The 24,337-nt window shown below is 40.2% G+C and overlaps 1 protein-coding gene across 5 annotated transcripts in view; it reads left to right on the top strand.

Annotated features, from left to right (window-relative positions):
* The window catches only part of COL25A1 (collagen type XXV alpha 1 chain), a 414,275-nt gene that overhangs the window by 355,567 nt on the left and 34,371 nt on the right, over nt 1-24,337 (top strand). For all 5 annotated transcript variants that reach the window (XM_034772163.1, XM_034772162.1, XM_034772161.1 and 2 more), the window contains exons 18-25: nt 9,115-9,177; nt 10,615-10,683; nt 11,741-11,785; nt 14,982-15,026; nt 16,394-16,471; nt 19,464-19,487; nt 21,007-21,051; nt 24,001-24,045. In XM_034772163.1, coding sequence (XP_034628054.1) covers nt 9,115-9,177; nt 10,615-10,683; nt 11,741-11,785; nt 14,982-15,026; nt 16,394-16,471; nt 19,464-19,487; nt 21,007-21,051; nt 24,001-24,045 — 414 coding nt within the window. The remainder of the gene's footprint in view (nt 1-9,114; nt 9,178-10,614; nt 10,684-11,740; nt 11,786-14,981; nt 15,027-16,393; nt 16,472-19,463; nt 19,488-21,006; nt 21,052-24,000; nt 24,046-24,337) is intronic.

Here is a 24,337-nt window from a genome sequence, read left to right as displayed (position 1 = left end):
TTGTTTCTATTTTAAATATGCCTAGGCATGAGTCATGAGGGTCTTTTAGGGCTGGCACATCCCTATGTATGATGGGCTAACATATGTATCTGTTAGACTGGATAAAATGAGGACATTTCAGTTTGCACAGTCCATAGCTCTCCCTGCTAATAGGAGCACAAATGGAAGAGGGCACAGTAAAAATGGATTGGACCCTCCTTTGCAGTGGGTTGTCATGGGACTGGGACTCTGCAGTGTGCGTGGGGTTGGGGGGGTATGTTACTGAGAAAGGGGGATAGTGGAGGATTCGCTGTATGCAGCCAACAACAGAGAACTCAAAGCATATAGCTACAGAGGGAACAATATTAACTTTAAAGAGGGGTTTGCAATAAAGAGCTGTGGTGGTAGAGTGAGTGGTTTGACAAATGGGAAGGACAAGTGCTTGGCAGGTTTGGCTGGAGGTCTGTGAGGCTTAAGCCTCTATTGCTTGGAGATTCCTGGTCTAAATGTCCTTTGCCCTCCCACTTCCATGTAAGTACCATAAATGTGTCAGAGTGAGGAACCTCTGATAACTATAACACAGCTTCACATGGTGTTCTGGGAGAGTCTTTGCCCTAGCAAGATTTTTTTCTATGGCAGGGAGAATTGAGTCCATATTTTTTTATTGCCATACACAGGTATTTCAATAAGAGAATTAAAATACCTTTAAATTCCCCGATAATGTAATTTCTGCATCACTGACTGCTGGAGGTCAAAAATATGCAGTATTGTTGCGGCTGCATTGGTCCCAAGGTATTAGAGAGACAAGGTGGGCGAGGTATTATTGGACCAACTTTTGTTGGCGAGAGAGACAAGCTTTCAAGCTTAAGCGTCTCTCTCACCAACAAAAGGAGGTCAAAGGTGTCAGCAAATTTTTAAAAAGTTGTAAGACTTTTTAGTACACTCTTTGTTTTAAAAGTTCAGTTTATTTGTGCATACATAGTTCTGAGAAATAAATTGTTATTAAAACAATGATAAAAGCAAAGCCCTAGTTTACAACCAAATGTATACTACTTACCCCAGTTGTTGCATATATATTTAGTTTGTGTTATTCTAAGCAGCGTAATTATATTATTTTTAAAATCCATATTGTAAAATCCTGAAGCAGAGTAGACCTATTTAAAGTGTTAAGTGTTAAATAATTCTGTTGATCTGCATATGAACTGTGAGATGAAGACCCAACCTAAGTCAGTAAGTGGTTAGAAATCTACTGCTAATAAGTTGCAGTGTAAATCCTTCAACAAATTAATAGTGATTAAAATGCGGTTAGCACAACAGGTGGTGTTTTCATCATTGGGGGCTAAAAACAAGGTACAAATTTGCACAGCTATAACAAGGAAGATACCCACAGTAAATGGTGTTGCTTTTACCCTTAGCCTCTCAAATCAAAGCTTGTCTTCACTTCCTCCCATAAAAGTTTTGATAAATGTGAAACAGCCAATGAAGAATTTGTCTAGATAATAATCTTCATAAAAAAAAGTGGACTGTCTTCAAAAAAAGTTTAACATAATTACAAGCTTCCCTATTGCTGAATCTGAAAGCCCTTTTAAGTATAAACTATTAGCTAAATATCTATCTAGCTTACATTCTGTTAGATGTCAGACACACCATTTGTTTTAATGGACTAACATTTTTTTCATTTTCATGTCCTATGTTTACCTGATTAACAGCTAAAATAATACTAACAAGGTTTGCAAAAAGTATCTTTGTAATTTGTCATTTGCCAAGACAGCAACTCTGCATTGCATGAACACACATAGTAAAAACAAAGAGGCATTGATTATTGTTTCTGGTGGTTTGATGTGATCGCATTTAACCAAGTAACAAGTGTAAACTCCTCAGGGAATATACAGCCTTCACATGGACTCACAGACAGTCCCCTGGGGCACTCTGAACTATCTTGCCACCCAGGTAAGCTTGATGCTGTGATAGATGGTCATTTTACACCAATGATCACAAAATATTCAGGTTACTCACAGTCCCAAAGGACCAGTCACTTACCCCAGGTCAATTTGCACCTTAGATCTCACACCACAGACAACACTTGTAGCCAAACCTCTAGTAAATTAATTAAGGGTTTATTAACTGAGGCCATGTCAGCACTCCCACTTATGTCAGCAAAACATAACACTGCCCTGAGCAACATAAGTTTTGCCGGCATAAGTTGTAGTGTGCACAGCACTGTGTCGGCAGGAGAGCTTCTCCCACTTACATAGCTACCTCTGCTCCGTGTGCGTGGTTTAATTGTGTCGATGTGAGAGGTCTCTCCTGTCGGCATAGAGCAGCTACATGAGAGATCTTACAGAGGCTCAGCTGCCTCAGTACAGCTGTGCCACTGTAGGTCTGTAGTGTAGACATAGCCGAAGAAAAAGAAATGAGAGTTATTTGGTTGAAACAGGTAGACATATATATACACATACACACACACATGCACGAGTTGCAGTCTTAGGTTTCAGAGTGTGGTAGAGGTGCTGAAATACGCCATAAGTCCTTTAGGGCTAACTCAGGTTAATCCTGGGGATCTCTTGCTTATGTTTAGGAATCTTTGCCTCTTAGAGTCTGAACTGCGTAAGAAAGTCCATAATTCCTTCTGGCCAGGAATTTTTATCCCCATCTGTCTAGAGGCCAAACTGATGGATGAGCGCTTCTGTATGTCCCGTTCTTCATGGGTGTGCTGGGAGAAATCAACAAAGTTCTTGCTCTTTGATGGCTTACAATGGCCCATTTGGATTCAATAGGTTTTCCTGATGGGCCAGAGATAGCCCCTCCTCATGGGTGGAAACCAGTATGTCACTTGGTGATGTTTCTTTCTTGACTGATTTATAGTTTGAGGGAACATTTGTACATTACAGAACAAACACTTCAATATTACCTTACTGCATGGATTAGAGATATTATAAGTAAGATTAATGGATGCAGCAATTTACAGGTATTGCATAAAGTCTAAACACATTGGTACAAGTCTAATACCTATTTTAGCAATACTAACACACAGGTGAGTCAGACTGGTTTGCAGCTATACATTTGATAATGTTTGCTTGAGGCATTGGGACCTTGGCATGAGCTGGCACCTGGTCTACCAGCATCTCAATAACAACAAATGATATGGGTCCTTTTGCATAATGGAAGTAATTAATAATTTTTGGAATGTATCTTGATATCAAGTAAACTGGTGGAACTTGCCTCAATCCCTACAAACCAATAATGTCTTGGTCTGAAAAGTTGGAAAACCTGGGCTGTCTTTGGGATGACAGTTGCTAAGCAAGTGTTTCATAATAACTAATGAACCCAAAAATCTTAAGCTAAAATACAAACAAGCAATTCTCAGTGGGGGTTTTTTAAGCTGCCTGGCAGTATTAATAGTAGAGGAATTGCTGATCTTCTAGAAAATACCAATGGCCAATCTCCTACCAGCCTAGCATGTCACCTTCAATATTTCATGTTGTTGGACCCCAGATCAGTTTTCTGCAGCCCGGACTGCTTATAGTAGATCCTTAGAAGATAAAACTTCTGTTTTGCTATAAGAAACTGCACCAGGTGTTTAAATAAGTCAAGGTTAAAGGTAATCTTGATTTTATAGACTGCAGTGTTCACTTCAGCATCTTAGGGTCTGAGAATCTATGGATTGTCTGGATGTTGACATGACACTTACCTGCTACCTGACTGCAAGCTGCATTAGCTTATATCTAGAATCGGTTTCTAGGACCACAGCTTTTGTTCCCAGAACCTTATGCCTATTGATGCTGAAGTAAAGATGACTAAATGCAGATGTGAGAGATACCTACTGCTTACTTAATCAGCGATGCAAGCTGAATTTAGGTTTTGAGGATACATTTTAAACAGAATAAAACGAGCAAATATGATTAATCGTCTAGGATGACATTAACTCCAGTTTGGAGGGTCTATTTGAGCCCTTCATATGGGCCCTAGTTGTGGGTAGAGTGATTGGCATGAGTGCTCTATGCTGGGGTGAATTTTTCACCTATCATAGCTACTAGAAAAATCCTTTGCTAAACTAAAATAGATTAGTGTGTGTGACAGCAGATACTGTAAATCCTAGTGGCATTATGTCCTTGATTCAAAGGATGCTGCATCCCACAGTAGTTAGAGCCTGATTCTCATCTCACTTAACCAGTGCAGATCAGAAATAACTGCAATGAAGTCAATAGTTACACCAGTGTAAAAGATCTATGCAAGAGTGATCAGAATCCAACCCTTATTGTTGTATTCCTATGGCAATATGCTGGGTTAGATTTTTACTGTCAGGTATTATTTTTAAAAAATCATAGTCCTTGATTTTCTAGCCATAATCCCGTATGGCTTTTGTGTCATGTCTGCACTATGGACTAATCAAAATGATTTTCCCTTTTCCTCTGCATTGCAGGGGCATCAGAGTACATTACTGAGATAAACTGTTTGTTTTCATTACGTTTCTCACATCAATAAGCCATTTGCTTTATCTGAGCAGCATAGATGATAAAACAGAAATCTGACAATATTAGCACTATACAGTAGGTAGGATGAACGTCTATTGTTTGCAGAACAAACATTTCCTTTATGAGTAACTGTCAGAAAAGCCAGGGAATGGGCTTCCTAGAGTTACTTGCACGTATTGTGAATGGCACAAAAGTACTCTTTATGGATATTTTCTGTCAGTAAACATGCTGTAGTTACACTGGAGAGCTGTCAGATGTTAGAGATACACAGCCAATGTATAAATCATATTGTTAAAACAATTATTTTTTTTAAAGTTTCAAACTTAGTTCTGTTTGCAAATCATTCTTATCTTTGAACACTAAAGCTATCTATTTGGTCATGCTCATTTCCCTGAAAATACATTATATTCCATTTGTGCCTGATGCTTCCCGGGAGGTCCCTGGTGTTGTGCATCTCTCTACCACCTGCCCTGTCTAAGCTTACCTGGGTCAGCTCCCCTGACACTGCCAACTTCTGGCAACACAAGCACTCCCTTCCAGGCCTCCACAGGCCATGCTCTCTGTACAGGTCAACAATAGGCACATTCCAACACCCAAGTTATCAAAGCATCTCCCTGGAGTGCCCTTCCCCTGATCCACTGGACACTCTCAGAATTCCCAGATCTTCTGTTCCCAGAGGAACAATATACCACTGCTTACCAGTTACACCATTCGCTTAACACACAGCACTTAGATTTGTTTATTGAGAAAGCAAGTACAGTATAAGTTTCTGTAACAAAGAACAGGGATTCAATGGTAGCAACGAAGGGTTACATATAAAATGAAATCATAGCACACATACTAGAGCCTAAACTTAACTTCCAAGACAGTGTCATTTCATACAGAGCAAAAGCTCACCCAAAATCCATCCAGTACCTTAGAGCCAGGTGTGGTTGTGATCTTCCATTCCTCAGGCAAGCACGCTGTCTTCTTGACTCCTCAGTGGAAAGATCCAGAATTTGTCTGTGTCTCTTCAGTTATAGTCCAAAAATCCATTGTCTTCACTTGCAAACAGGATAATCCTTGCTGCTTCTGTTTTCCTAGAGACTTTGCAATCACTTGATAAGCATTTTGCTCAGACCATAAAATAGGCGTAACATATACAATAATCAATGTACATGTAGACAGATGGATAGATAAACATCTTCTGCCTGAAAAAAACCTGTTTCTCACCTTTTGATGACCAACCCCAAGTCACAGACCTTAAGAACATAATTATCAATGTATATATACATAACCCTTTTCATATTATCCACACATAAGATTCACAATTATTATGAGGCCCAGTGTGACACAGGCTTTCAGTAGAGACCTATGTTACACTCACTGGCAAAATAGTATGTAGATACCAGACCCATTGGGATCCCTGTAACCTTTATGCATCCCTGTGCCATTTGCCATTTGGCACCAAGAGGTCCCTGGGTCACAGTGCCTTTCCTGGTTTTGGTGCTTGAGTACAGAGATATAACCATGCTCCAGCAATGATCTAGGAAGACAATATGCACAGCTGTGTTCATTTTTTTTCTTCCCCTGATTTGTGGCCCCTGGGAACTACAGTGATTAGATCAGTCTTCCATTTTATCTATCTATCACTTCTCTCTTGGCTCAAGTACAGTAGCTTGGATGTGATTTATTTTCCCTCACTACCAGTATTTCAACATCTGCCACTTCCCTCCAGGGCATAACATGAGTTTGGAATTTGGCCCTCGTCTTTATACACTTCAGACATGTTTACACTAGACAAAAAGCTTGAGGTAAGATACTTGGATCCCACTTTTTCCTTCATGTGAAGTTGCTCATAACTTTGTGAAGGTTGGACCCCACACCAAAGCTGAATCTGCTGAAACATTCAGAAGCGCCACCAGAAGCCAGATTGCTCTTCTGGAGAAGCAGAAATCTGTGAGAACATCTGCTGATGTCCTAATTCCTCCCTTTGTTTTAGCTGCAGGAGTTTCTAGGGCATTTATGAGTATCAACCCAATCTCCACAGGAGGCCTTAAGATATGTGGGGGAGGAGGGCAGCCACAAGGGCTATGGCCCTGGCAGGTGGCAGCACAGTAAAGTACGTGAACATGCATAGATGTGGCACTGAGCACATCAACTCCTATATATTGAGGGCAACAAGTATTTTTTTTTCTGTTTAAAATGGCACAACAGGTATTTATAAACCATATTTTTGTCTGTAAACTGTAGCCCCCTCACCCTAGCAGTTTGCATCAGTGACATTATTACATTGAGAAATGTAGTACAATATCACTGAAACAACCTGAGGTGACTTATCATCCAGGAACATTAACAGATGTGGGCTTTTTTCTGAACATAAGAAAAAGTAAAAGACAAAAGAATAATTCTATGAGCATATGATTTGCCAAACACACTCCTATCTGTGCTCCAAAGGCAATCATAGTAGGTGCCAGAATTCTGGCTGGCAGAAGGCCCATCCAGAGCTTCCCTGAACCCCCTTATGAGCACAAATAAACCACTCAGATGGGTTGTATTTAGGGGTCATTCCCAGGTCAGGGTTATAGTTCTGTATCTATACAGATTAATGCCTCACCCCATGCCTTGCTCCAGAAGGAAGGTAGGAATATGACGGGCTGAGCTTTTCATTTAAAGAGAAAAAGTGGAATCCTTTTATTTACTTCGATTTTTCCACTACACCTGTCTCAGGCCCAAGGATATAACACAATTTATAGAAAACTTTTTTGATAAAATATTAAAGCAGGTCTCGATGTAAGCCCTGCACTCTCAGATCATGGAAGTAAAACCACAGACCTCTTACAATATCCTCCACGTTTTCTGGTACAAAGCACCTGTAGAGCAATCTCTCTCCAGATTTGGGGGGAAAGCTGGGATTGCAGTGGAAAGATTTTGCCAGCACTCCTTTTACAGTGTAGGAAGTTTCTGGTATGAGCCTATGCACAATGCTCTGCCAGAATTCAACCCAAACGCTTTGTATTAAGATCTTTGGATAACATTTCTAAGCCTGGCCACTGATAGAAAGAAGTTGGGTCATGGAATCAGTACAGTACTTGTTTCTTCCCCTAGAAATCATAATTAACAGGTCCAGTAATAAATCTGCACAGCTGGCCAGGTGATAGTTTGTGTTGGGGTGCTGTAAAATAATTTTGAGCTGTCAAGCTCCCTCCTAATTTTAAAATAAATTACTGAAATTCCATGACTGTGGAGGGGAAGTGTTTTTTTTTATTTGCTGTCATTAAAAGGGAATGCCTCCTTCCACAATGAAAACCCAAAGGTTACTCTCACTGGTGTGTACTAACACAGTTACATTACAAAGACGGCATGTGAACTATAGGATTATTTTTATTGTTATAACATACCCACTAACCTCATTAAGAAATACATGCTTCTGCATTATTTATTTCCTACTAATTTCCTCGCTTCCCCTCTTTCTCTTTTTGTGCTTTAGCAGATATGCTGGCCTTTGTTTCGTACCACTAGTGGTACATTGATCAATGATAGCAGTGATTTTCTTATGGAAATATGCAAGAAACCTCCCTGAGTTCGTAACCTGCACTGTTTTTCTCACCAGTGCAACATACCTGTAATTCCATGCCGATGAGCAAGTTGATACTTCCCTTTATTAATGTAAATAATTTTATAAACAAGGAATTTGGATGTGTTTGTCATTCTAGGTATTTAAAATAGCAAGTGTTTGTGATTTCTTTTAAATGAAGCCATTAATTACCTGCTGCTGAGAGGTGCTGTTCTTCCTCAACTCCCACTGACTTCAAGGAGGGCTGGGGGTGCTCAGCACCCAGCAGAATCAGAGTAGAGTTTTCATGCTTAGATTCAGGGGATACCACTAAAATTGATATGGGAACATTTTTTTAAAAAAGTGATTGTTAGCTCAGTAGTACTTTGGCCACCTGCACTCATGATGGCTAGTAGCTAAACCTCTTCTTGATTCAGATTCATGGGGAAAATATAATGCTAGGAACCATGAGGCCTAATTCAGGAAAAGCCTGTAAAGAAAAACATACAGTTTGTCCCTTACAGACCATACAGAGTTATTTAAAGCTTTGTGCTGTAGTGTAGTCGCTAATCTAGACACGGTTGTCACGGCTGTTACTTAGATGTGCAGGGGAGTGAGAGGGGATAAGACCCTCCTTACTCCCTACACACCTGTGCTCAGATTGTGACTGACCATGGTGGGAGAGAGCAGGGGCTACTTACCTGTTATTCCGCTCTGCAAACAAATGCGCAGAGAGGGTACAGGGAATGAAAGGAACCCTGATTCTCAACCCCACCTACTCCCTGAATCCACCATGATGTTAGTCTTGCCATGGTGGATTTTTGTTTGATAAATTGCAGCATAATATAGGGCCATGTTAACAGTCCTTAGCTTCATAAAAACAAGATTTGCAGCTTTCCCGTTTATTTGTTTTTCTCAAGCCACATGAAGCTTTGCTCCAAGAAGTATGCTGATGGCAATAATCCCTGATTAATTAGTCATCCCTAATTAATCTCTCTATAGTTGTTGGATCACAGCTGGAAAGCCCTGAGTGATCGGGAAAAATACTATTAAAAATAAACTGATTTTATTGTAATAAATTTATATTAAATAAAGAATAATTTAATATGCTCTCATCTGTTAAAGGGTGAACCAGGTTTCATTGGTCCACAGGGAGAACCTGGATTACCAGGGTTACCAGGAACAAAGGTAAGTTTAGCTTCTCGCACACACTCATCCATATTATATTGGGTTTCTTCGTGTTAATGACCAAAAACAAAGTTAAAGTGAAGATGAGGGCCTATAATCAGTCATTTAAGGATGAAAATCCTTATAAGAATGTGGTACTTATACAAAACTACCAAGAAGTTTAAAGTTCAGGTTAAAACTTTAAACTGTGCCCAAAATTTGGAAATATTAAAATTCATTGTTTTGGTATCCAGGTTACTTTAAATTTGCCCTGCAGTGTGCCCTGAGAAATCAGAAAGTCAGACTACTTAACCATTCATATCCATCTCAAGCTCCTTAGCTGCCTTAGTCAACGTAGCCTCTCTAAAGCTACCAAAAGCCTAAATTAGGCCATGAGAGCCAACATGCCAGTATGGACAATCTATCTTAATAACTTTTAAGAAATGGACTCCAAGCAATGAAACTTTGATCCTGTGCACTAGATCTTGAATATATAAATCCATTAAACATTGTGCTTTCTCTCTCCTTCTGTCTGTTCTTTTGCAACTGAGTGGGAAATAAAGTGCCAAAGAATTTTTGAAGTCTTGTGGACTCACCTATTGAGAGTCAAATTTTGTGAACCTATTGTCCCATTCACTTCAGATTTGGAAGGAAAAAACGGAACTCCAGACCAATTCTGAAGCCAACTTTCCATTTTAAAAATGTATTTTAAGGTAATGCTGGAGAATGCAAAACAAGCTTTGAATGGAAAGTTTCAACCTTAATTATGGAGTGGTGCTGTTTCTGTCCTTTTCTACGAGAGGCCATGATTTATTCCTAGGCTTCTAGAGTCCCTAATTGCTTCATTAGCCATCCCCACTCCTTAAATGCAGACTCCAACTCAGTATTCTACACCTGTATTACTTCTAGATGTGACTACTACAATGAACTTTACCTTGGGCGAAGTGTGAACAGCACTCCACAGCTCTCACTTGTGCAGAATACAGCTGCTCACCTAACTAGGGTGAGCCAGCAAAAGTGGCTTGTTTACTTCACTGGTTGCCAATAGGCTCCTAAAAGGCCACCTCTTCCTTTCTTACCCATCACATGACCTACACTCATTTAGAACACTGGAACTAACTCACCCGAGGGTTCTGAGAATGGAAGTTAGAGGCAGCACTACCTTAACTTTGCTCCCTTCTGTCTATGCCTTGTTCTGGTCTTTTGTTACATACTATTTCTCAGATAATACAGTCTTGTTCGACAGGAAATGACTCAGATTAAGGTACAGAAAACATCCACTTCTGCTTTCAGGAATGCTGTAAATTTACCTAGGAAGAATATTCTCCATCCCATTATAGCTCTCAGATGGGCTTGAAAGTACATCCTGTTTAGTTTTTCTGAACTGACTTTGTACTATACTAAAGGTTGCCAGTGGTTTGTGATGCGTACATACATGTGTGTTGAAATCTTTGACAGGGTGAAAGAGGAGAAGCAGGGCCTCCTGGAAAGGGTGAGCGAGGTGAACCTGGAGTTCCTGGGCCAAAGGTCAGTCTGGTTGAACACTGGCAATGTTTTGTTAGTTTTATAGATATAAATATTCAATAACTGCTTCAAGTAACCAGAACAAAACTTTGCAAGTGAGCTTTAAAGGAGAACACGGTAAATTCATCCCTGTACACTGCTACTACGCAGGCAGCTAGCCTCTGCCACCGTGGCTACACTGCTATTTTTAGTGTGTTAGATCATCACAGCTAGTGTGTGGACATCTGCCCGAGCTGGAAATACCTCCAGCAGCAGTGTAGACAGAGCTATAGTTTAGTCCAGAAGCCAGAGGTAGCATAGTGTTCACAACTGCAGAATTAGGCCATAAATGGAATCCATTATTTGGACTGAAGGAGACAGAGCCTCAGATGGTGTAAATTGTGATGGAGCGATGGCAACTGACAAAAGGTGAAGCTCTGCCCTGATGTGTCTATAAGCACCTTAGTTTGAGCTGTCTGAACACTGTGACCTTTCAAGTTCAGAGAAAATCCATTCTGCTTCTTGTTTTCTAAGAAAAAATAAAGAAATAACCCTAACTACATTTTAATATCTTCCAAGCATTTTCTACTGCATTGGTGATTGAGTTTTCTACTCTTGGCATATCTTGAAATGGTAGTCTGCCTTCTTTGTCAGGTAGATCTATACTGATAGATTTATTCATCTATACTTCCTGGGAAAACTATTGTGGTAACACTTTATTTTAGCAGTACTATCCTGTAAACACTATTCAGTTCTCAATTCTTGGAGGGCCTAACGGTACAGTGGGCACCCCCTGCAAGCCAGAATTATTTGTGTCAGTCGTGTGCAAGAATCAATAAGAGAATACTTGGTGGAATTCCTGTGGAAGAAGGGAACCAATAGCGTTTGTACATCAATACTAAAAAATTCATTATTTTGGGTGCTATTAAACTCCATACTAGATGGATTCATGAGGTTGTTCATAGAAAATAAAGTGTTTCCACTGCTCTCTACTACTACTAGAACTAATCTCTTTTCCTCTCCTCTTTCCTTTTTCTCTCTCATTTTTCTTCTGTCCATCTTCTATGTCTTCCTCACACAGGGGAAATCAGGCGAATCTGGAACTAGAGGCCCAAAGGGGTCAAAGGTCAGTGTCAAATGAATTGCCTTTTTTGGTGTAACATGAAGATTTCCAGGGCAAATTATTAGTACTATCGACTTTGATTTAGAAAGAAATGATAACTAATCCTGCAGCCTTCATACAAGCAAAACTCCCATGGGTTTCATTGGGCTTTTTAACTGTAAGGTCTGTGGAATCAAGCACTAAATATTTTGTACGCCATGATTGTGCTCTTTCTTTCTCTGTTGTAACATCTTAAAATGATTAGTCTCTTTTTTGTCTGTTCCCTTTTCCCATGTACCTACTTTATCTCTCTCTGTTTGATGGTTGTGTTTTAATCCATTTTCTTTGGGATGGAAGGAAAGAGCTGTTAAACTTGGTACTTTCCACATTTTGCTGATCCAATAACCATTGAAAAGTATTTGATTTAAATATAATTTCTTATTGTTATTCTGCTGATCTTTTGTGAGGGGGTTTATTTTGAATTTTGGGCAATGAGATGTACCAGGCTTGGGTCTCTCAGATTCGTCTTCTAGATAGTTGAAAAACTACCATGGACCTTGGCAAAAAGTTAAAGCTTCAAAACCAGAGTGTACACAAAATCAGTAAAAATTTTCAATGGATTTGCAGTATTTTTTGCAAAACCTTATGCTTACTAGTGTCTGCCAGTTTATACTATGGGGTCCACACAAAATAAAACTGGAATATTTATTCTTTTGTTTAATTAAATCATTTTGAGAGAACAAAGCTCTGCTGAGAATCATTTCTATATTGCTCTCAACGTTGACCGTGAATTGGCAGTATATCTCCATTTGGCAAAACACATAAGCACACAATTAAAGTTAAGTAAGTACTTCAGTTCCATTGACTTCACAAAGCATATGCTCATAGCGAATAATAAAATGTTAAAAGTGGTTCACAGAACCAAGGTGGTGTAAATAACAATTAAATACTCCTGATTTCTTTTCTTCCTTGTGCTGAGGAACTTGGTCTCCACTGGAATGTTATTCACAGAATAATGTGGTTTCTTAGGTCTTGTCTACACTATAGAGTTAGGTCAACATAACTAAGGAAGTGTCTACACTTAAATTTTGCTCCCGCTGATGTAACTCACCTGCTACACCGACTTAATAATACCATCTCCATGAGCAGTGTAGAGTCAAGGTCAATGTAGTCACAAGGTCAGTGTGAGTGTAGAACACATTGCTTCTGTTGACTGTTACTGGCTTTCAGGAGCAATCCCACAATCAATACAAGCACTCCTGTTGAGAACGTGCACCACTGACACAAGAAGCAAAGTGTAGACACGTGCAGGAAATTACTGTGGCAGCTGTATGCCAACGTAAGTTAGGTCAACCTAACTTTGTAGTGTAGACCTGGCCTTAGTGCCTGATCCTACACCAAGTCAATGGAATCTTCACCACTAAATTCAGTGTGTGCAGGATTAAGTCTTAGTAGGACTTTTCACTCATAGGCTGTCAGCATTTACTTTCACAAAAGGGAGCCTTGGGAAGGAGGTTGATAAAGGTGTTAGCCTGTCGAGAGAGATAAAAAGCACTGTCTATTTCTGAGACCTCCATCATTGTAGTATCGGATCATCTCCCAGATATTCTGGTGTATATCCACACAACATCGCAATGAGGTAGAGAACTATTATTTTTATTTTACAGAAAGGCCACAGAGCCACAGACGACCGGATTTTCAAAGGTATTGAGGCACCTAAAGATGCAGATAGGTGCACAATGGGATTTTCAAAAGTGCCTGAGCAGATTAGTCACCTAATTCCCAATGGGATTTAGGCACCTGAGCACTTTTGAAAATCTATCTAGGGACCTATCTGCTTTTTTAGGCATCTAAATACCTTTGGAAATCTGGCCCAGAGAGGCTAAGTGACTGCCCAGAGTTACACAAGAACTGTGTGGCAGAACTGGGAAATGAACTCAGATTTTTAAGCAATACGCTCATGCCGTAGCCACAAGTCCACCAGTCCTCTCCTGCTGCAGAGAAGACAGATGGAAGCAATGTTAATATCTCCTCCCATTGTGCACCTCTTTTTTCTCATATGCACCTTTCTCTTATCATCAGTGAATTAATAATCCTTGTCCATACCAGTATCACAGAAGCAAGTATAGATCCAAACAGGAGTAGGAGTAGCAGTATTTAATTAAATTTGGTGACACTACTGCCAAACAAAAAAGCTTGCTGTGAAAGTGGCCGTGAATGTGAAATAAGTCCCAGGCACTAGATTTCAGGTTACGAAGACAAGGGCCACTCACAGAGTTTGCCCTTATGGATAAAGTTTTCTCCACCCCTCTGAGCTTATTAGTGACAGCCAGGAGGAAAAAGATGAGAGTGAGATGATAAAGATCTTTATTCCATCTGGGATACTAGGGCAAAGAAATCATTAAATGCTGACAACGATGATGTGGTGGTAAGAGAGGCAGTGACTGAGGAAAGAAGTTCTGCAACCCCAGTGGGAGTAATGAGAAAGAAATGCATGTGCAGTTTGAAAAATCCCTTTCGAAGAGGTTGTGTGACAATTGCAGAGGGTATGTCTACACATCAGTTAAACACCCATGGCTGGTCCGTGTCAGCTGATTCAGGCTCACAGGGCTTGGGCTGTGGGGCTGTAAAATTGCAGTGTAGAAATTTGGACTCTGGGACCACGTGACGGGGGGAGGGTCCCAAAGTTCAGGCTAGGCCTGAGCCCAAAGATTTACACCATAATTTTACAGCCCCGCAGCCCAAGCCCCATGAGCCTGAGTCAGTGACACAGACCAGCCACAAGTGTTTAATTGCTGTGTAGACATACCCTGAGTGACTTACCCCTTGAGCTTTCTTGTGAAGCTTCTGATAGTGGAGTATCCATGCCATCAAGAATGGCGAAGTTGTTTAAATGACCTAATTTTCAGTCTGCCTTTTATTTGATCCTTTGTTATTCATTAAGCTACCCCGGTAATGTATTATATAGTAAATGCTACACACAAAGAGCCAAACTCTGTTCTCAGTTGCAACAGTCTCAATCCTCACACTCCATTGACTTCAGTGGAATTATCCCTATGTAACTAAAACCCATATTCTATTTGCTTTTAAACCCATGTCAAGTTTTTTTATTTTGTTTTTAAAAATAAAGTATATGCTCGACTTGGAGGGTAATAAAAATATTGAAACTGTTGAACAAATTGTTTATCTTTTTTTGCTTACAAATATTACTTTTCCATAGGGTGATACTGGAGACAAAGGTGATTCAGGAGCAATAGGTCCTAGGGTAAGTGTACTTTATTTTAACCTGTCCAGTGGAAATCTCAATTGTTACTTGTAGGCCAAGTCAACAACTACAGTTGAAAGCGAGTTAGCACGAGCCAGAGTTAAACATAATTGTTGCTAACATAGTTGTGTCATGAAGAGGGTTTCTAACTGCAGTTCAGTGTCAACAGGGAAAGCTATGTTATAAATCATACTCTAGATGCCTAGAAGATTAGTAATATCTTTCACTGGACCAACTTCTGTTGGTGAGAGAGAGAGACACGCTTTTGAGTTTTGTGTGAGCTCACCCACCTTGTCTCTCTAGTATCCTGGAATCGACACAGCCACAACAACACTACATAGAAGATTAGTCATCCTTCAATGCTGTGTGACTAATATTTGCCCTGCTATAGCAGTCACTTGATTTTCAGGTGAAGTTTTAAGTGTTGGTATGGATCTATCCTATAAAATCCTAAATTGCCAGGATCCCACCCATCTGGAAGATCCTCTTCCCCCAGGCTTTCTCTAAGGAAGGGAGAGAGTAGATTGGGAAGCTGACTGAGAATATAAGGGGATTCTGGATTGGAAGATGTTGTTTGAGGTTTGCAAAATTTCATAAGCAGGGTCTGGTTTTTTACTTGAATGATCCAAGAGAGTAGGCCTGACACAGCACCTTCTTTCAGTGGTTTATCTAAATGGTTTATGTATCAGTGTTACCTGTTGGAGCACGATTCACTGTGTTATGATTTACTCATTCATATTTATCTTTTTTTAAATGTTTGTTCCTCTTAGCCTAAAACCAAAGGTTGTTTTAACTTTTGCAGACTGTGATTTATTGAAAATGCTATAAAGTGATAAAATATACTGTACCGAGATCTAGAAAAAAGTTCAGGGAACAAATGTGAATGAATAAATAGTGCAAGTGTCAGAAAACAACCCATCTCTACACTAGGTCATGGAAACCATACAGAAAATATGCTTGCGATAATTGTGTTTAAACGGTATTGTTGCTAGCAAAGTCTCAGCTGCAGTGTGAAAGAGGCTTGGGTCAATATTTCTTTTCATAGATAGAATGCATTTCATGCCTCTGAAAACCTCTTTAATTAAAATATAAAAATATGAGAAAGAAACTAATGAATTATGGGGCCCAAATGGAGACACAAGATTCAGATCTAAACTTCGCTTCTGGTTCTCATCTCTATCATGGGCCAATCAAAATCTGGATCTTAACAACCCTGAACTTTTCAGATCAGGGAGATCTTTCAAACAAATGCTGACTATAGAATAAAACAGTCTCAGACAGACTAAGAGAGACTAGGATAGAACAATCAGTCACTAAGAGTTGTGTGCTTGATTCAAATAATATAGTGTTTGGGGGATATGTTACAGGGCCCGCCTGGACAAAAGGGAGATCAAGGTGCAACAGAGATAATTGACTACAATGGCAATATCCATGAAGCTCTGCAGGTATGTGAGCATAAAGAAGCTCAAATGAATCAATACAGGAAGAACAGCTCTTTGGCATAATTATATTTTTCTTTTGCATAGGACATGAAATTACTCCACCATAGTATCTTAAAGATTTGCTAGAAATATTAATTAGGAATCTCCTGTGCTTGGAAGCTAGATTTTCTTTTTGGTGTTAGACAAACTTGATACAATGGTGAGGGAATTAGGTGTATATATCCCCTGGACTGTATTGACATCATCAGATGAGGACAGAACTGATTTATTGCTGGCTCCACAGCTGTTAGTGCTAAATTCATCTAATAAACCACTTACACAGATCCCACAGAAGTGTCTGCTTTTCAGTTCAAGTAGAATAATATTGACCGTCTTTCTTTGTCTTTGTCCTTTTCTTTTTCTTCTCCTCCTCCTCTTACTCTTTCCACAAAATGTAAAGAGCAGAAACTTTTGAGGTTTGGAAACCAACTCACTTGACTCCATTAGCAAGCTGTGGATTCAATCAGCATCTTGAATTAGGATCCTTAGCAGTAAATATATTAAATAGACTAGCATTGGCGGCCTTATTTACTCAGCCCTAGAAAAATAAATATTTTACAAAAAGGGTGAATGAATGTTCACATGAAAGCCAAGTGTACCAGGGTGACTTGCAAGCCTATGAGAACAGTATTTGGTGGTCTTGCTAACTAACTACCAATTCAGTCCTATGAGATGGCAAGCACTCACCTGCAATTTTCATTGTGCCAAATTCTTGGAGGTTCTGGGACTTGCAACTCCTATTGAAGTTAATAGGAATTTTCAGTATTCAGTGGGTGCTCAGTACCTCTCAGAATGTAAGTAGAAGTTGACAGAGTTCACAGGATCCAGTGCCTCTGTCTGAATGTTTATACAATTTGGGAAGACATCATAAAGCAGCCAGGAGGACTAAGACCAATTTACAGTTGCTCGAGTTCATGCCTCCTATTCCATTTCATGTGTCACTGGAGAATCACACATCTTAGTCCATCGACACAGAAACAGTGATATAGAAATTATCACCACAGTTCAAGCAAGAATCCTGCAGTTTATATATCTTTGACTTAGAGAACCAGATACAAAATACATAAGTGAATCTCTCTTTGGGTCTGCTCCGACTCCTCACAGAGGCAAAAGTGAATAGCTGAAGTGGAAATTTTACCTTTGGAGGAACTGCAGGTGCTTTATGTATTAAAATTTTAAATATATAGTTAGAAATGAACACTGAATATTAAATTAAATATATAGCTAGAAATGAATGTGAAAACTGTACATTACTGCATTTGGTATAATTAATTTAGTTATTTGTCCTGTAAATTAGCAGAATTGAATTTTTCTTCCATTTTAAAAATCTTTAAATACTTCCATATATAGGGTGACTGCAAATGCACCACCATATAAAATGCCATCTGCTAGAGATTTCAGTTCCAAAGTTAGCTTGTATTGATATGATTCTAGTTTTATAAAATAATGTTCTTTATTGTGCAATTCTCTATAAAACAGTGTATGATTATATGCCTATTAAACTGAATAAGACTAAATCTTATATTTAGATAGATGTATTAGATGTATAAGCATCTTTGTTGGCACATAGTAAAAATATTTTCATGACTAAATACTGCCTGCCTTATTTGTGCAAGTGGTTACATTGCTGTCAATGAAAAAGCCTGTGTGAGTAAGCTAAGCACAATTCAGCCCTGACTATGTTTAAACAATACAACCAGGGCCGGCTCCAGGCACCAGATGAGAAAGCACATGCCTGGGGCGGCACATTGTAAGGGCGGCACATTCCCGCCGCCCTGCCGTGATTCTTTTTGTGTGTGTGTGCTTTTTTGGGGCTCCGCCAGTCCCAGCCAAGCCCTGCAGGGGCATGGACCCTGGCCCGGGGGGCAGGAACTAGCAATCCCCGCCGCTCACCGTGCCGCCGGGCTCCCCGGACGTGCCACTCCCCGCCGCCTGCACCGGCCTCCGCTCCCGCGCCGTTCTGAGCCCGGCCCGGCAGAGCAGCCTTTAAAGGAGCGGCTGAGCCAACACCTCCTGCAGCCCCCAGGGACTCCGCCTGCCCGACCGGGAGAGGCACCCCAAGGCTGGAACGGGGAGCCCCTCTCACCTGGCTGCGAGTGGGCTGCAGCGCCTGGCTGCCCACGGGCGGAGCAGGCGGGCGCCGCCCTTCACCCCTCTGTGAGCCGCCTTGGCCGCCCTCCACGTGCTCCCTGTGGCTGCCATTTTGTTTGGTTGGTTTTGGTTTTTTTTTTGCTTCGGCAGTCCGGCCGCCCTTTTTTTTTTTTTTTTTTTGCTTTGGGTGGCAAAAAAGCTAGAGCCGGCCCTGAATACAACCAAGTAATTTTGTATTGCCTTTTGAGAATTTTCACTACTTTTTATTTGCTCTATCTTCTTTGAAACACAAAAAATTACCTAACTATTTTGCCTTTTTCCATTATGAAAATACTGATCTGCCCCTCCTCCAAATGTTTTAAATGGAGCTGAAGTTAACATGGCTGATATTGTGGATCAGCAACTTGGTTTGTGTACCGTTATTACTACTAGCATCACAGCTCTGGGAATTGTATTTGTTAATGACACAGAACCAGCAGAGACCTCAAAATATTGGCAAAATATCAGCTCTTAGAACAGGAGAGGTGTGGAAGATTCATATATAGATGCATATAGGAGCCAAAAGTTTCCCCCCATCAAATTCTATGTTGTTAAGGTACATCTTATTTGGCCCTGAAAATTTTATAGCCAGAGCCTTTAGTCTTCACTTATATAAAACTCCTATGTAAGTTAATGGGGGTAAACCACTGATACCAGTGCAGGATTGGGCCTTGATGACTGTGTACTTTTAACTTCAGCTCTCTTAGATACAGATCTCCCAGACGCAGCACAGATTCTGTGAAGTTCATTATTAAACAAGTGAAATATTTTATTTCAGTATTCACATCTGATAATGTTGTCTTTTGTTAATATATTTTGCCAACAGAGGATTACCACCCTAACTGTCACGGTAATTCCTACTGCATGACTTATTGTGATTTGTAGCTATTTTATTCTGTGTAGTTGCATGTTCATAATTCTGCCGATTTAGGATGTATCTTCATTCATCTGATGTTGACCCTGTTCATCATCATGTATGTCTGTTCGCTAATTTTTTTCTTACGATGAACATATTGTTGAAAACTAGGGCCCGATTCTTTTCCTATCGAATAATGACAAAACTCCACTGATATAAGTAGGACACAAATTAGATACGTAAGGTTCTTAGTACTGCTGTCGCTATGCACTACCTGCCAGAAGGCCAGATCCTTCATTTGCTCTGTTCTCAAATCTCTCATTAATTTAAAAGGGTGTTCTGAGTGTGCAAGAAGTGCAGGATTGGGCACCAGGTCACTTTCTGTTGTCAGCCTTATTTTTCAGGGTAGACAGTTCAGTTATTTTAAATCATATTGGGTGAAAACTTTACACAGGAGTTCACGTTCCCCCCCCACCCAAGAAGTAGCCTATTTCAGTTTATAAGCAGGAATATATGAGAGGGATTTAGTGTGGGGATTTCTCCTTCTCTTTCTTATCAAACACTGTTAAAAGAACTTGTTATATGAAATTCTGAAATTTTTCCAGTACCTACAGCTCACATCCTGCAGTGCTGAGTATTTTCTGTGCCCTGCACTCTCACTGACTCCCACTGGAGGTTTATACATATTGGGCCAGAGTTTGATGTCACTGGAAACTTAGGGGACTCAGCGTGTCCTAGGACGCATTTAGAATTTTGCAGAATTAGGCTCCAAAGGAGCTGCAGATTTGATCAAATTAATTTATTCCCTTTTTTGTTTAATTGTTTATCTCGAACGTTTTCATTAGGTCTGCTTTTGCCATCTTTGTAAATGTTGTTTATAACAGTGATGGAATTTGTTTGTTTTTAATGCATCCCCCCATTGTGCAACATTCAGAACAGTAAGCAATCTTATAGGCTGTTTCTGCTATAGTTGCTAGACAAAAGGGGATGAGTTAGTGATTCATGACCTCATCCCACAAAGCACTGAACATGCTCAAAGACTCTCAGCAACTTTCGGGAGATGGTCAGTACCTTCTAGCAATAGGCACTAAGGGCCTGATCCCAGGTCCATTGCCGTCAGTTGGAGTTTGCCCATTGACTTCAGTAGGCTCTGATGCCAGCTTTACATTTTTCGTACTTTGGGATTCAGTCTTGTTCCCACTGAAATCAATGGAAGCTTTGCCATTGCCATCAATGGGGGGAGCCAGCAGCCCCTTCATCAGTTCAAAACTATAACCTTGCAATGTTATTTTAACACAGAATTTTGTGACTCCATATTGTCTGTTGAGAGTTGTCATAAATTAACAACCTGTTTGTAGCTGGTGTTGGTTCTTCCCTGTGTTAATATAAACTTTTCTTAGAAAGACTGGTTGTGTTATTAACAATGGTGAAGTTTACACTTATGTATATCCGATATGTTCTGCAAGAACTTAGATAGTTCAAAGCTAACAGATTTATCTGTTTCTGTGTCTAGGGTCCACCAGGGCCACCCGGACCTCAAGGAGCACAAGGCCCAAAGGTGATCTTTCTTAGTTGACACATCTTCTTTTAAAAGTCTAGGAATTCGCTAGCAGAGCTGGGTGAAATTTTTTGCCTGAAACTTTTTTCTGGTGAAAAATGTAGATTGGATGACACCGAAACATTTTGCAAATTCATGTTGATTTTACCAAATTGTTTTGGTCAGAAAAGAAACTAAACAAAATTCTATAAAAAATTAAATGTTTCATTGAGATTTTCTAAATGAAATGCTTCAATTTTTTAATTCAAATTACTTTTCCTCTCAAAATTTCATTTAATCTTTTAAATGGAAAAAAATGCTCAAAAATGAAACAAAATGTTTTATTTAACCCAAAATGATTTTTTCCAATTTTTCAAAATTGCCAGTGAACCAAAAAATGTTATATGTACAGTCCTATTTTCTGTATTTTATTTGCTTACATATGTGGTTCATTTATATATACAATATACTGTATAGAAGAGCATCTACACTTGAAATATTACATGATGGGACTTATGTCATGATATGCATCTTAATTAGTATAAAATGTTTATTTCAATATATGTACAGTTTTGGTTGGGTGTTGTGCATGAATGCCCAAAAAAACATCACCCATGCTCAGCCGATGTGGTGCAGTGCTGGTGTTCCCTCCCAAATCTGCATTGAGGTTGCTCAGTAGGCTTTCTGCTGTGGAGGAGGGTCCCAAGGTATGGCCTAGTGGTCAGGGAGGGTGATCCACATATTTTTTGAAGTAGCTACTTCACCAGACAATGGCTCCCATGCCCATAGCAACATCCAGATTGTTCACACTCTTGGCTGGCACTGGGGGCTGTTCATGGAAGTGCTTGCCAAAATATGGGGACAGATTAATGCAGTTTTTATATAGGGCCGCCCAGAAGGGGGGGCAAGTGGGGCCCCGCAGGGGCCCCGCGAGTCCTGGCCCAGCGGCGGTCTAGATCTTCGGCAGCGGGGGGCCCTTCAGTGCTGCTGAAGATGCAGAGCGACTGAAGGGCCCCCCGCCACTGAAATGCCACCAAAGACCCAGACCGCCGCTGGGTGAGTACAAGCGCCGCACCTCCCCCACTTTGCCCCAGGCCCCCTGAATCCTCTGGGTGGCCCTGCTTTTATATCATATATATGCACCAGAAAGAGAAAAACCCTGCATCCTACAGCACGCTATACTGCTGCTCCAAAAAGGAACAGCATATTCTACTCCCCTGACTTGCCACCAAGACCAATATGTGCACAGGGCGCCAGGAGACTGGCTACAACCCCAAGCCAACTGGTCCCATCTCTTTGGTGCTGTGGAGCACCATCAAGCCATCACCATATATGGCATTCAAGACAACTAAGACCATATTCTGCCTTGTATTTGCAGGGATATGCAAGGGTGGAGGAAGTTCCCTCTTCCACTCCAGTAAACCCACACAAAATGGAACAGAGTCCAGCTGTCTGTTTGTCTACACATATTTTTCATATAAAAGATGTCTTATTAGATAACATTTATTAATTGCAATTCAAAATCTGGTTAAGTTCTAACATATATATATAATAGTCTCTTTATTTTCTGTATAATGATGCACACATTTAAGTGTAGCATATAGGAGCTGTATGCTATGCATTTTCCAAATGGGGCTCTGTTTATACAATCATAAACATACATAATAAATCATGAATTGCTTACACTTACAAAGAGGTTTTTTTAAAGCAAGATATGTTGAGTGAACAATGGATCCTCCCTAAGCTGATGCAGGATAGCTAACTGATTAATTAAGAGATAATTATCATAGTTCTTAAGAACTTATCATATAATGTATCCTCCAAGAAATCCTGTTTGCGTAGCAGCAAACTCTCTCTTAGTGATTATGAGTTCTCGTGAAGAGCAAGTCCTCTCTTGTGCAGCCCAAACTGGAAACAATGCCATTTGTTTTAAATTTATGATGCATCACACCCCATGATATCATGAGAAAATGCATCATTTTTGGTTTATCAAAAATTGTTCTTGAATTTAAAGGTTTTTCACCAAATGCCAGTATAGATGTGAGTGAGTCAGTGCAAGCATTTGTGAGAAAATACTGTCTTTTTTTCTGTTTTTCACAAACTGGTGAGGGACAGTATATGTGAAGGCATAGAAAGACATTTCAGTAGGATCTGTGTAGCCTACAGAGGCTCTGCAGCTCCCAGTCAGGGGTAGGTTTCTGAAACTCTGGGGTTACAGATGCAGAAGGTCATCCCCTTGTCGAAGAGGCTACTTTCCTCCTCAGAAATAGCCAAGGTAAAGCAGAATTCAGCCTTACAGAGGTTGGAACCAAAGGCCCCACCCTACTCCCCTATATGTCATCTCCTCTCTTGGGAATGACATTCAGGAATCAGGGCATCCTTCCACGTTCTAGTGGAGCAGGGAGGCTCTTCCCTGGTTGACTGACATAATCAAATTAGCCAGGCAAGAAAATTTAAAGGTCTGAGAGGTCCATATTTATTCACCCAGGCTGTCAGCAACATTGCTGAGCATCCTAAACCACTGACCATAGGCTTAATCTTATGTTCATTGATGTCAATGACAAACTCCTATTTGACTTTAATGGTGCAGAGTGGATGTTTTTTGGGAGGATGGTGGCATTTTTCTCCTGTGTAAGTCAGCCAATGTGCAGTCAATTTATACCCCTTTCTGGGCCTTACGCAATCTAGATGGCAGTGTATCTGCCCTGCTGACAGGACCCATTGTAAATATTCTGCGTACGTAGATACTGTAGCAGATAAACTTCCACAACATGTTTAACAAGATGACATGTCTCTCTCCTATTCTCTGCAGTGTAATATGCGTCTACGTCATTCACTGTGATGTTGTGCACAGCTAAGGTGTGGGGTTGAGGGTGTAACTGACCAACATAATTTACTTAGCACAACATAATCTCACCAATAATTGGTGTAATAAGGGAAGATAACACAATTCCACCTTATGTTTTACAGGGTGAACCAGGATCCCAAGGAACTCCAGGAGCTGAAGGGGAGCAGGTACACCATGAGTACATCACCAAGGGCCAGACCCTATGAACAATTATGGCTTTTTTTAGAAATAATGTCATTGTACGTTATGGAAGGGGTGGGCTTAGAATTCATAATCACATGACATGGCCATACGTGACACATTATGTGATCACATACTATGCAGTGATGTGATAATAAATTTATATCTATCAGAGGCAAAAAGTCATTCTGTTTTGTCAGTTTATCCTTGAATAAATCTCGGATTTTATTGATGTGTGAGCATTGTACAAGTCATTTTCATGACAAAGATATGATTTTT

Source organism: Trachemys scripta, chromosome 5 (assembly GCF_013100865.1).
Source record: "Trachemys scripta elegans isolate TJP31775 chromosome 5, CAS_Tse_1.0, whole genome shotgun sequence".
In the NCBI taxonomy this organism is placed as follows: Eukaryota; Metazoa; Chordata; order Testudines; family Emydidae; genus Trachemys; species Trachemys scripta.
This window is presented reverse-complemented; position numbering and strand designations above follow the sequence as displayed.